Here is a 12,513-nt window from a genome sequence, read left to right as displayed (position 1 = left end):
CTGCCACCATCCGGCAGTGCCCAGCACCTTGCGGGCTGCGTTGCCGCCGGCTTGGAGTGCACCTCGTGCTCTGCAGCCAGCATCTTTAAGGCTCGATTCGGCAATAGCAGTGTTAGAAGTGACTGAGGAACAGGCTAGAACATCTGTGCATGGTCTCTAATGCATTTTAAACAGAACCCAGTCAGTAATGCACAAATGAGGATAAACCATTTGAGCGTGTCTGGTAAGTCTGTTCCTATTTCTAATTCGTACGCTATCTGCAGGTTAACTCACTGAACGTGTTTGCAAAGTAGCGAAACAGTTAGCTTGCCGACCTGCTCCATCCCGAAGTGCGGCCAGCCCCCCGCCCCGTCCCCAGCAGGGATCTCGGGGCCCCGTGGTACTTACAGGCGTCCAATTAGGGGAGCAGAGAGTGAATTGGAGAGTCGGGAACCTGTACAGCCACCAGCCGGGACAGTCCAAGTCCTCGCAGCCTTTGCAGCCTCCCTATATAGAGGAGGAGAATCTTGTCAATGGGGAGGGGCCCTGGAAACCACGTCCTGCTGGAAAATCCTCTTGGTACCTGGGTTGGGAAAGACAGCCTGAGCCAAGGACCTCATTCCCAGCAGGGCCTAACCCTGGGCTGCTGCCCCTGCGCCGAGCCGCTCTTTTGGGAAGCAGGCTGGTTCCGGCTTTTGGAAAGGCATGAAAGGGGTGCCCCTAACTTGAAAGGGGTGCCCCTAACTCGAAAGGGGTGCCCCTAACTCGCAAGTTTGGAGGTTTTGCTTTTTCCTGGGGTGAAACTGTTTGGCCAAGCAAATGGACCTTTAACTCCTTCCTGGCTCGGCAGCGTCCTCTCCCCTCGGGGCCCCCTGCCTAGAAGGACTAAGGGCAGGTCACGGTCCCGCGTGGCACAGGAGGTTTCCCACCCGCCGTCAGTGCGTTTTCTTGGAGCTAAGTCAAGTCCCGGGGTTCAGGGGTTGCTTGGGAGACCAGGGTTATTCCTAACACAGCAGGGATGTGTGGGTGGAGATTGCTCTGGGTCTCCGTGTGTTTACGTGACATCTGGAGCCTGGGGCTGGTTTAAGCCTCCTTTGCCCCTGGGGAACAAGAGGGTCATTTCCCGCTTCCCCGGCGGATTTGCCCAAGTTTCTCTTGCGATCTGGTGCACAGCTCAGTTCCTGAGAAAGGACTGTAAATACTTTTTCATATATAAGAAATACCTCCCTCTGTCCATAAAAGGAAGAAGAGAAGTGATAAATAGCTGAGGGGGAATGGTCCCCGGGATGCAGTGGAAAGAACAGGCGGCAGGCACCGTGCGCTGGGGGGGAGAGGAGGACAGGGCGCTGGGACCAGGCCTGCGGCGGTTAGGGAGGGATCTGGTCCTCGTCAGCCCTCCCTCGCACCCCCCAAACCTTCAGTCCCCGGCTGTCCCCCCTCCTCCCCCCGCTAGTAGCCAACAGCCTTGTGCAGTAAGACCTGTGGATGGAGACATCCCAAAAAGGGAAAGCTAGGATCCTCTAGGAATTCCCATCGACGTGCCAAACACAAAATACTGAAACAACCCCCTCTCGGCAACAGACTAAATATGGTGTATACCCAAAGGATCGGAGCACAGTCCTGGGTGAAATAATTTCTCTTGACATCAACAGTCCTGTCTTCCCTGGAAAATAAATCCTCCTGGGGAAGATGGATGAGGCTCGTATTGGTCTCGGCATCCTGAAAAAATACCTATGAGGGGAGGCTGGGCTGGAAACCTCTGCTGTCACTCGCTCAAAGTACCAGCACTTGCAGGTATGACAGACCTGTAGCTCCTTCTTCTACCTCTGGCCAGAGGCAAACAAATTCGGGCAAAGAGGAGAGAGGGGAAGAGCATCAGGGTTTCTTCCCTGCAACATTGCAGAAATATCAGGTACAGACTCATGTTCGGGCCTCAGCTGGAGAAGACCAGGTTTGCCACCACAGTCGCACGGTCCCAGTGGCTGCAGCCTGTCCTTCAGGCGGAGGGTCAGCGTCCGCTGCCTCCCCAGGTGCGGGGCTGCTGCCCAGCGCTGCAGAGCCCTCCCGGGAGCTGAAAGGCAGCAGTGTCATATCAGACTCACGCACGTGTGACTGTCTTGGAGCAAAGCCAGGGGAAATGATTACCAGGACATAAATCCAAGAAACTTGCCCTTGTTAGCAGAAAGTTCCTCACTGGGTAGTTCACTCTATATATTTTTTTTTTTTTCAGTTTCTTGATTGCAAACTTAGCTTTTAAATAGGAATATAATGACTATAAAACAATGAAACATAAGGGGATCCTATGAAAAGTATGATCATTTTAACATTCTTCAACATTATCCTAAGAAGTTCCTTTTAAACCCATGCAGCCGTTTCACAAAACCAGGCACATTTTAATAGTAGCTTAAAAAGGAGTGGAAATTATTCCAGCTGGTTTGCAAACCACTGCATGTGCACATGCAGGCTTGCTGCCGAGCGGTGTGTTTAACAGAGGCAGTGGTGGAGGGTGATATATGATGCAACATTAAACGGAGCTGGAAAGTCTAAAAAAACATTACTGCTGGGACTGAAACAGTTGCACTCTTGAGCCATGTGGGGCAGGAACTGATAAGTGTAATAAGCATGGCTTCTAACCTTCACTTAAAAGTTAACGTAAGAATATGCTAATATAATAGCCTGGTTGGACTTTCCTAAATGTTGTGGTATTTTTTTAAACCAATGTTGCCTCAAAATGAAAGCCATAGATTCCCAGTGGACAATGCCTTTGTGACACCCCCCCTTCCTTCTTTACCCCCCCCCCCCACAATTTGTTTATTTGTTTTAATTACTTTTCTAGAAAAAATAAAGTATGGAGCATCCTGCCCTTAAAATATCTCCTTGCTGAATTTGCACTGTAAATATTGTACTTGAGAAAAAAAGAAAAAGAGGACTCAAGAAGGAAAGAAATGAACTTTCAGCTGCCTTACCATGGTGTAACCTGAATACAATGGAGGGAAAAAGGAAAAGCATGGATGGTGATGTTAGTTTGTTAAATAATGTGTCAGGTAAGCAATTTTTTTTGTTTGAAAATGTTTTTACCTAAGCTGGCATGTGTAGTTGGAACTGACAAGCGTACTGGTGGGTTACCACCTGTGTTGAGCTGTGCTTTTGCAACAGGAGGGACAGTCTGTGTCCAAATAGAACAATTAATCGTGAGAATGGTCTGACGTGGTACAATAGTCACCAACTGCTTAATGTTAAGCTTTGTGCTTAATGCTGGCTGCAGGTCGAGTGAAGTATGTGAAGCACACAGGTCAATTCTGAATCAGCTGGACACCAGCTGCTGCTGAAAGGGTGTCTTTGCAAGTGTGAACAAATATTTTGGGGGTTCCTTCCCTAAACATAATCGCCCAATGATAATCACTCCTCCGGAAAACTGATCAACTGACACCAAGATTTGGCTTGATACAAAGGGCGCCTAAGGAAGGAAAGCGTAACCGACTCCTTGGAGTGTGTTGATAAAGCTTAGAAAAAAATTTCCTCTGTGCATGACAGAAACTAATACCTCTGAAACAGCACTGATGCTGTGGAGTCTATAAACATAGTTTCCTCCGATTGTAGCGGAGAGCAAGGAATTTGGTTTTTAAAACTTGTGGGTTAAGTTCTCCCACAGTGCTTTCCAGATCTGATATCCACACCAAACTTCACTGGCTTCTTGTCACCTTCACTTATGATATCACGCTTAGACAAAGAACAGCCTCTTTTAACGTAATTCCCTCCATAACTGTCTCAGTTACAGTTGTTCTATCTCCAATAAAATTCAGAAATACGTTTTGCTCATTAAAACCCCCAAACTTCTGCATGCTTCTATCTTTTTTTTTTCCATATTCTGATGTCAGTAGAAAGAATAAGGTCAGTTAATGCAAGACAGTGCAGTCTGTAATTAAGCTAGATGGAGCTTCTTAAATTAGTTGAGAAAATAATTTCTGTGCATGCTCACCTAGGTGGCAATTTCATCTGAAAGCGGACCCTGTGACTCTAGGATGGTGAATTATTTTCATCTAAATACTGACCTTGCTTAGTTTAAACTGGTTTTAAGGAATGATTTTTTTGAAAGCGCATGCATATTATACAGGCTTTGCCATTCCTCTTCATCCGTTAACAAGTAAGGCAGCCTGACATTCATCGGACTTGCTACATGTCTGCATCTTGAAAGGCGCTCTCGTATTTCATGTCAGGATAAATGCTAGACCATTAATAATGTGATTAGACCAGTGTATTTTCACAGACATATTTCAAAGCTTTGTTGTACAAATAAATAACACTGGAAATACACTTTAATTGTATTTTAATTTGCTTGTACAATGACTATACTTTGAAATGAGATTGTTCCAAAATGCCAAATCTGTACTGTGAGGGTATTAGAGAAATAGACGAAATGCATGTTGCACCGAGAACAAACGGGCCAGCTCCCACCCGCTGTCCCAGCACAGGATCCCAATAATGGGCTGAAGCTGCAGTCCCCAAAGAAAATAGTCCCAATATTCCCTCTGTCTTAAATGGATTTCTTCTCTGATTTCAGATACACACGTTTACCTCAAAGCTCAGTGAAGGACACCCTTGTAACCGCCTGTGCTTTCATGGCTGTGGAGACCATCAGCCTGCTGAGCTGTGTGCTTAGGAAAGGGCAAGTACCAAATATCCCTTTGCCTTCTTCAACCAGAACAAAAATTGTATTTAATTTCTACCAGTAAAAATCCATTTCCCAGGGAACTCCATGGCACCTGTGCAGCTTCTGTATCATCTATGGTGGGAAGACAAAAAGCAGACGCAATGGCTTTGGTTACACTGGAAGATTTGCACAGCATATAGAAGGTTAGAGCTTCTGTGTTTCCCAGAGCCTTTTTCCTTGCCCTTGAAAAGACAACTCAGATTCCAAATACACATAACCATTTGACCCACTGGTTTATGGAGGAACAGAGGTCTAGCATTTCACCTCTGGAATACTGAAGTTAAAAATTCAGGGATTTCTGCGGCCAGAGCAATCATATCTGCATTGTTCAAAAGTTCATTTTTGCAACTTTCCCTAGGGGCACTTTCAGCTCATTCAAAAATGAAGGCAATTTGCAAATAACAGCTTGGAAGACCATTTTCCTACTACATATTTAGACAGAGAAATTGAGAGAGATTAGTGGTTGTGAATATTTGCATTAATTTGGCAGGAAAGACTCTAGTAATGACGCAGAATCCCATGGTGGTACTTTTTACATGGATGGCTCTTTAGCCAAGTAGTTGAACCCGACGGTGGTGTTAGCACAGAGCAAACAGTGAGGGCATAGGGAGATAAATTCGCTTGCTTGACCCAATGGTCAACTATAATTGATGCAAAGCTACAAAAGACTTAAAAGTGGATTTGATTGTGGTATATCTGCAAACACATGTCCTCCCCTCCTCAAACCAGTACTGAGATAGATACGAATCAGCAGATGGGGAGCTGGCGGCATTGCCAGTCACACAAAGGGGATGAACTCATTGCTGAGGCTTCAAATGGATATATGCAACTTCTCCATTCAACCCGTAACTGTTGTCTGCAATTTCACATTAGAGCAGAGGCTAGGCTGCTTATCAACATGAAAAAATACCTGTAACACTAACTGGGTCAAATCAAGATAAAGGCAAAACTTTGCAGTTTGTACAACTCGGGGTCCTTTCGCTTAAATTCAAAAACTGCATGTTTTCTTCCTCTGTTTTTTCCCCCCGCTTACTGTACCATTTATCTAACAAGATTTTTAAGAACGCAACCCTAAAAATTCATTTACACAAAACTCCTCTCAGTACCACTGGAAATACTAACATCTATACATTTCATTAAAATGAGTAGAGAAAAATAACTAACCTGTTATTTTTGATGTAACCCTGTAAGTTTGGCTTTTCAAATAAATTACCATTTCAAAACATGTAAATAACTGTTAAAAAAAGTTCTGGGAATCAGTAACCTACTATCAACTTTATTTTCAGCTTTGCCTGACTTTGAGTTTCATGTCGTTTGGGAAAAAACACAGAAGTTCCTCCTCTCCCATATACTCAGTGTTACACCGTACAATTTATAGCAACTCCAGATGGAAAAGACTTACCCTGATTTGTTTGCTGGCATGGAGATAAATATAGTCCTTATTTCCGGAGAACTAAAAACAACTATTCGTTTAAAGCACTTCAATTTTCTATTCAAATTTATTTTCCCATACTTATCCAAAAGTAACAGCTTCTTCTTTTTAAAGAAGAATGATTAAAATGCTTAGTTTGAACACTTTCAAAATACCACACAGAATAAAACTGAAAAATTTTATTTCAGAAACACAGGAAACACACACAAAGACATAACATAATAAGGAAAGTGCAGAAATTTTAAGTTATCTCATAAATTTTTATAAAGTAAACCCAGTATTTTTAGGCCAAATTCTAGCCACAGGCTTCACTAATCTGACTTCATACACAGTTTTACTTCTATCAGCACTGGAGGAAGAGAGCCTTTGCTAACATTTTTCTCATTGACAGTTAGTATGACCCTGTCATCCTGTCTCATGGGTAGATCTAACAAGCTGAAATGGTCCCACTGGACATATTGGGGAAGTTTATGCGAAGAAGAATTTCCTAAATTCTCTTACAGAACTTTACATGAGAAATTAGCATATGAAAAATATCATCTGTTTATACTTTGTAAAACAAGGGGCTCTTCGATGCTCACGCCAGCCATCCTTCCTAGTTCTGGAATTCCAGCTGAAAATGAAGCAGACATAAATATTCTCACACATCTGGAGTGTAAGTGTTGTTTTCTACTATTATCAACTTTGATACAGAATATCATCATAGGAAACTCAAGCAATTTTACAAATATATTTTTCCATTCAAAAGAGCTTTGCATTACTAAAGACTGGATTTCAGACAACTTCAACTCAGCTATAGTGAATGAACTGACAGAAACACCAGATTCCACACGTTTTATTAGGATTCCCAGTCTGTATACCAGTTTACTGGAATATTCATTCAGCTAAATAAGCAAGATAATTTCTAACATGAAAAGCAAGTTAGATGTTAAAATATGAGACTTGAAGAGTTGAGTTTATGGATGGACTTGATTACCTTAATATGCATCCTAATTAAAATGGCTAGATAATTAGTATTTTAAACCCACTGCCTTTAGGTCTCCACTGACATATTCCACAAATATGTGCAGAAAGTAATTTCAGACTACAGTTACTTAAAGGTTAAAAGCCTTAAAACTATTATATTTTTGTTTAGTTCAAAAAGCAATGTGCTGTCATGTCTTATGATTAATCCTGAGTTTCATAAATAACTCTAAACAATTAAATCCCCATGTGAAATTATACTGGAGTCAACAGGGCAATGTGACCCTGCACAGAGTCCATTTCAGAACTGAGGTACAAAGTTATACGTTAAAAACAATTCTTCTATAAACTGAATTTGTTTTTAAAAATGGAGACATTTCTGATAGGAATGATTATTTTCTAAAAAAAGAGATCATTTATAGCAGTTTTGGTATTGAAATGTCATTTCTTCAGCCCCCTCTTCTGGCAGAAGGGAAACAACATTGTCTCAATGAATTACATGTTGAGAAAAAGTGTTTAGTACTTGTCTCGCACTTTTTAGATGTCAATAGTATCTCAGGCCTCGTATTTTTCAAATTTTTGGATACAAAAGAAGTAATTGTTAGTACTAACACAACAGTACTAAATTCTCACAGTAGAAAGTGAAGTAATATGCCAAGCAAGACTCCTTGAAGGAAAAAAAATGGACCAATGATCCCTTTCATGCTGTAGCTTAGGCAGTATGAACTGTAACCAGTCAAAATGCAGACTAGAAAAGGAAAATAAGATTTAGCAGCGTTCTACTATAGAGCAATGAACCTAGAGCTTAAGCTTCTGCAGTCAATGAGATGTGAATTATTTCCTCAGGAAAGGTTTATGCCCATATACAAAACTGACAGCTAAAGAGTTAAGAACTTTCTATAGAAATTAGGTAAGTTAGAACAGATGAGAAACAAAGAGAAACACCCACTGTTTAACATATTTTACTGAGAATTTAGGTTAAATTCTTGTATTAAATTGCCAATGTAATGAGACTGTCTCTAGCTGACCCATTTCAGATTTGTAATAGTATAAGGGAGTACAATTTGGCCAGTTTAACTTTTAGGAAAATGGTAAAGCAATTTGGTGGATGACCTTTCTGATACCAAGAATTGGGATATTAGTATTTTCCGGTCTTTACCAGTAACTGCAGAGCAGCAAAACTAATTAGAATAGCACAGCTGTCCAATTTAATTGAGTGTTCAGTTTCTAATAGTCCAAAAGCCTTAAGAGAATAAAGTTAAAGACAATTAGGTTTTTTTCCCCTTCCCTCTAGTAACTAACAAGTAGCTACAGCTACCACAAGGTAACAGGAGCTTCACAGTACCTTGCACTGTTGAGAAATTATACAAATTTGGCTGTCTGCAATTTTTAAAAATGTCTGCTTTATAAATAAAATACATTCCCATATAAGAGAGAAAGTTCTACTACTGACACATCTGAAGGCCAGTCAAGCACTCGCAAAGGCAATCAGATTTGTATGCTGTATACGCTGTCCCATTAGCACACTGCAGAGAGAAGCAGGCCTAAGAGTTGGTGTAAGCTGGTCACTTATTTAAACAAAGGCACATATACGGGTTGTTTTAGAAATCATGGGTGGGTCTTCCTTGAGTTGGGATATAGCAGCGCCTTTCTTAAATGAATACACGAGCAACTGGTATGGTCGGGTCACACAGCTTAATGGTATTTTTGAGGTATGAACACTATTCTGCTGAAGAATTTTTCTTACAAAAGAGGCGTCAGCTCAAAGCATTCCTTGCACAGAGAAGGAAGTACACTGTGTCCATCTGCATGTTTATGCTGTTATATGTATCATACAGAAATTCTAGTCACAAATAAAACTTCTACAAAAATGACCTCATACCCACACATACCTTTTTGATTTCTCTCAGTAGGTAGTTTGCCAAGGTTCTGCTTTGGATAATTCAGCAAAGACACTTTTGGGAGGGTATTCTGGGTACTTTCTTCTTTACCACCATGTAAGAAATGAGAGATAATTCCGTACAAGAGAGGTCTGCTTAAGAGAGAAATGACAAAAGCAGTCTATGAAATACTGAGCATTAAAAAACCACCCTTTCCTCAGAACTTCTGAGACCTTAATGTTTACTTCTAGAATATGTACAGATGTCTTAAAGTACATTATGCCAAGTGTCGTCATATAAATAAGCACAGACCTAAGCCCACCCTGAACATCAACACTCTCCTGAAGACCTTGCACTAAGAGACACTCTCAACTAAGATCAAGATCCCCTGTAGGTGAAGAACCGGAGCACGTAAGCGTGCACAGGAACACAGATCCACATTCTCACTTGTGCAGTATGAAGGATCAGACTCTGGTGGGCTGCACATCCCAAACTTGATTATTCCTAAGCACCTGACAGATTCTGACAGCACAAACGACAGAAAACACTGAACTTGTTTAAAGCTGCTTCAGTACCCTAGCTCATTAATGCAGTCGTATCGGAGCATTGTGAATTTGTATCTAATCTCAGAGTGCAATATCTTCTTATTGGTCTACAAAGCAACTCACTGATATGCAAAGAGTGTATCTGTTTTCTGCTTCTGACTGTAGGGAAGACTGTACTGGTAAGAGACTTGTGTTTTCGTGTGCAAGTACACTATCTCAACAATGCTATAGAGTTGGCAGAATGAAATGTTAGTTTTGCTTATGTTTGAAAATTGCCCCATGTTTGACATGAGTTTGAATCCAGCATGTCAGAGCAGCCCTGTGATCTACTCACGTTTCAACTGGTGAGAACATTTATATGTGATTTGTAATAATACTAAAGAGAAAAATATATGCAGAACAGAATATACTGTGCATTCCAAAATCACTCCTTACACTGATTTTCCATTTGAGTCTTCAACTATGTTCAGCTCTTTGGCAAGAAACTGTCTATCCAAGGGCACTTCAGGCTGGCCAGATTCTGGAAAAGAGATTTCCCCCAAATTCTTAAGACTGTTAAGAAAAACATCATCAACTAACTTTTAAAGACTGCCCAGGAGGCTTCAAAAGAGAATGAGAGCACACACCTCCCTTTTAGACTATTAACATCTAATAGTATATTGTAATTCCAGGGAACTCACTTAAACATTAGTGCTTTGTACTCATATAATTTACAATAAGATATTACAATTTTTATCTTCCCTCTAAAGGAATCTAAGAAAAATATTAAAGACGTCTTACAATAGAAAGATAAATTAATCAGGCGGACAATTTTTTCTCTAAACAAGTACTGTTATTAAACAGATTCCATACATTAACTACTACACAGACTGTTTTCATTCCCTCTTCTCAAGATGAACCTTTGTGCCTGTAATTTTAATAGAGTGAAATATATCAAATTACTAAATATCAAATGTAATTACTGTATCTAAGCACAACTACAAAACTTCACATTTCAAATACAAGTTAGCAATAGCTGCAAAAATAAGTAAGTGCTGTACCATATAAGTTACAGCTACCATTTAGATGTTGTAGTCTAAAGAGCTCTCAAATATTGGTATTTTACCATAACCAGTAATGGTAATACTTAACTCTAGTTGTTAAAAAATACGGACCTTTTTCATATCCTTTTTTGTTATTTAAGCTGAGGACATCTAACCACGTTTCTGATACAATCTATATGCATGAATTGCCAGAATTGCTATAATTCAGACTATCAACTACTTTAGGTATGTATTACTTCAGTTTAAATGATTCCTCAAAGAAATTTTGTTCATTTGTAGGATTTCTATTTTTTTATTTTACCCAAATGCCAATGAGAAAAAAAATGTGATATATGCTTTAAAAATATTGTTAGCCATTTTCCAAAACAAAAGCAGGTATTTCAAGAAAGGTATTTTGATTTTGCAGGCCACTAGCAAGTTTTCTTGGTTTTGCATTAACTGCTCTGTCAAAGCCTTTACCTCAAGGATAAGGAGCAAAGGGTAAGTTTTCTTGATGGTATGATTTGGCTTAATGATTCAAGTAAAGCTGTGGTGAGAGTGATTGTATCTTATTTATTTCCAAGGGAAGACAAGATTGTGCAGCTTGGTCCCACTTACTAATTTCATAGTATCAGTGGAATTACTCAACCAAACAGTAAACATCTATTAATACAGTGATGACAACAAAAATTCAGCCCCAATACCTGCAGTTAAAACAGATGCTGCGTATTTATATTTGTTATATTCCAGGTATTCACGAATCAGTTCATTGATTAAGAGATTTTCATGAGACAGTGGTGGCCGTGGTTCACTTTGATCATCCAGCGCGTTAAAAACTTCAGCTCTGATCCTTGCTTTTATTTGTCCAAGAGCACCTCTTTTTTCCAGGGTGTCCTTTAAAACTATTACCATAAAAAGATCTGTTAATATAAAGCCAAACATATTCAAGCAGCATTTATATAATGAACATAATTTCGGCATATTCAGAGTGAAGTAAAGATACGCGCACATGTGCCAGTAGGTAACAACAGCAGGAACATTACAGATAAAAACTAAGCCTTCAAACAAGTCACAATTCTATTATTTTTAGTAGCAAACATACATTCTAGCAACTGCAGAAGTGGTATGTCAGTGGACCAAGACGTTTTTAACGAGTGAAAACCAGACCAAGATAAACGACACGGGCAGAGTGCTTGTGTGGAGCCTTAAGGACGTTTCTCCCGCGGCTCCCCAGCGGGCGGTGTGAGGAGCCGGCGGCCCCCGCTGGCGCCCGGGGCAACTACGAGAGCTAACCAGCCGCCGGATGTCTGAGGGAAGTCCGGCTGCCCGCCCTTTCGGTGGTCCGAGGTGCCGCCGCCCCCCGGGGCTCCCCACCCGCTCCGGCACCCCTCCACCCCCACAACCTGCTTTCAGCTCCGCTACCGTCGCCATCGCCCAACGGCCGCCCCAAGGACCCGGATGGAACAGCCCAGCGGCAGCAAGCGACCACTACGCAGGCGCAGTGCTGGGAGGTGGAAGAGGGCGCCTGCCGGCCCCGCCTCTCGGCGCGCGCCAGCCAATCGGACAACGCCGGCGGGCGGTGCGTGCGGTTCGAGCGGGGGCTGGTGCGCTCCTCGCGGCTCGCGGGTGGGGTCGCGCTGGTTGGTGTCGCGTGCTCCCTGAGGCGGGGCCGGAGCGCTCCCCTGAGGGGACGGGCGGGCGGCCGGGCTGCCCCTGGGCGGGGAGCGGCGTCCAGCCCCAGGGTGATCCCCGGTGCTGCCGGCATGTCCGCAGGTCAAGCCGGGACAAAATAATTAGCAGTGCCTACGTGGTGTATATGGAGTTACCGTTCGGTATCCTGCCTGTGTCTGCCTGCCCGTACTGCAGTCCTGTCAGCCGGGGCGGGGGGGAGCGGACGGCGTTTCAGGGTTGCTGTACTGCTTCCCCTGTGTAATTTCAAAGGTTGTCAATGTGCTTTACTGGGGGGGGTGGGGGGGGGAGA

The 12,513-nt window shown here is 42.3% G+C and overlaps 1 protein-coding gene across 3 annotated transcripts; it reads right to left on the bottom strand.

Annotated features, from left to right (window-relative positions):
• Positions 1 to 6,334: 6,334 nt before the first annotated feature.
• Positions 6,335 to 11,998, bottom strand: CEP20 (centrosomal protein 20). Of its 3 annotated transcripts, none has more exons than XM_059826515.1 (5): positions 11,936 to 11,998; positions 11,237 to 11,434; positions 9,946 to 10,030; positions 8,978 to 9,120; positions 6,335 to 6,735 (listed from the first exon to the last, which is right to left on the bottom strand). In XM_059826515.1, the coding sequence occupies exons 1-5, from the start codon at positions 11,961 to 11,963 to the stop codon at positions 6,659 to 6,661; spliced, it is 531 nt and encodes a 176-aa protein (XP_059682498.1). In that variant the 5' UTR covers positions 11,964 to 11,998; the 3' UTR covers positions 6,335 to 6,658. The 3 variants fall into 3 exon arrangements, with proteins under 3 accessions (XP_059682498.1, XP_059682499.1, XP_059682500.1); XM_059826516.1 differs by having other exon boundaries at positions 8,978 to 9,117; XM_059826517.1 differs by lacking the exons at positions 6,335 to 6,735; positions 8,978 to 9,120 and having other exon boundaries at positions 9,942 to 10,030.
• Between the last annotated feature and the right edge of the window lie 515 nt (positions 11,999 to 12,513).

Source organism: Gavia stellata, chromosome 18, assembly GCF_030936135.1.
Source record: "Gavia stellata isolate bGavSte3 chromosome 18, bGavSte3.hap2, whole genome shotgun sequence".
Classification (NCBI taxonomy): Eukaryota; Metazoa; Chordata; class Aves; order Gaviiformes; family Gaviidae; genus Gavia; species Gavia stellata.
This window is presented reverse-complemented; position numbering and strand designations above follow the sequence as displayed.

Excerpts from the sequence above, each read along its gene's own strand:
- CEP20 (XM_059826515.1), bottom strand. The coding sequence starts at position 11,963 with ATGGCGACGGTAGCGGAGCTGAAAGCAG. Across the intron at positions 11,435-11,935 it reads GGTAGCGGAGCTGAAAGCAG|TTTTAAAGGACACCCTGGAA; the intron begins GTTGTGGGGGTG and ends TTATGGTAATAG. Across the intron at positions 10,031-11,236 it reads AGCATCTGTTTTAACTGCAG|AATCTGGCCAGCCTGAAGTG; the intron begins GTATTGGGGCTG and ends TCTCTTTTCCAG.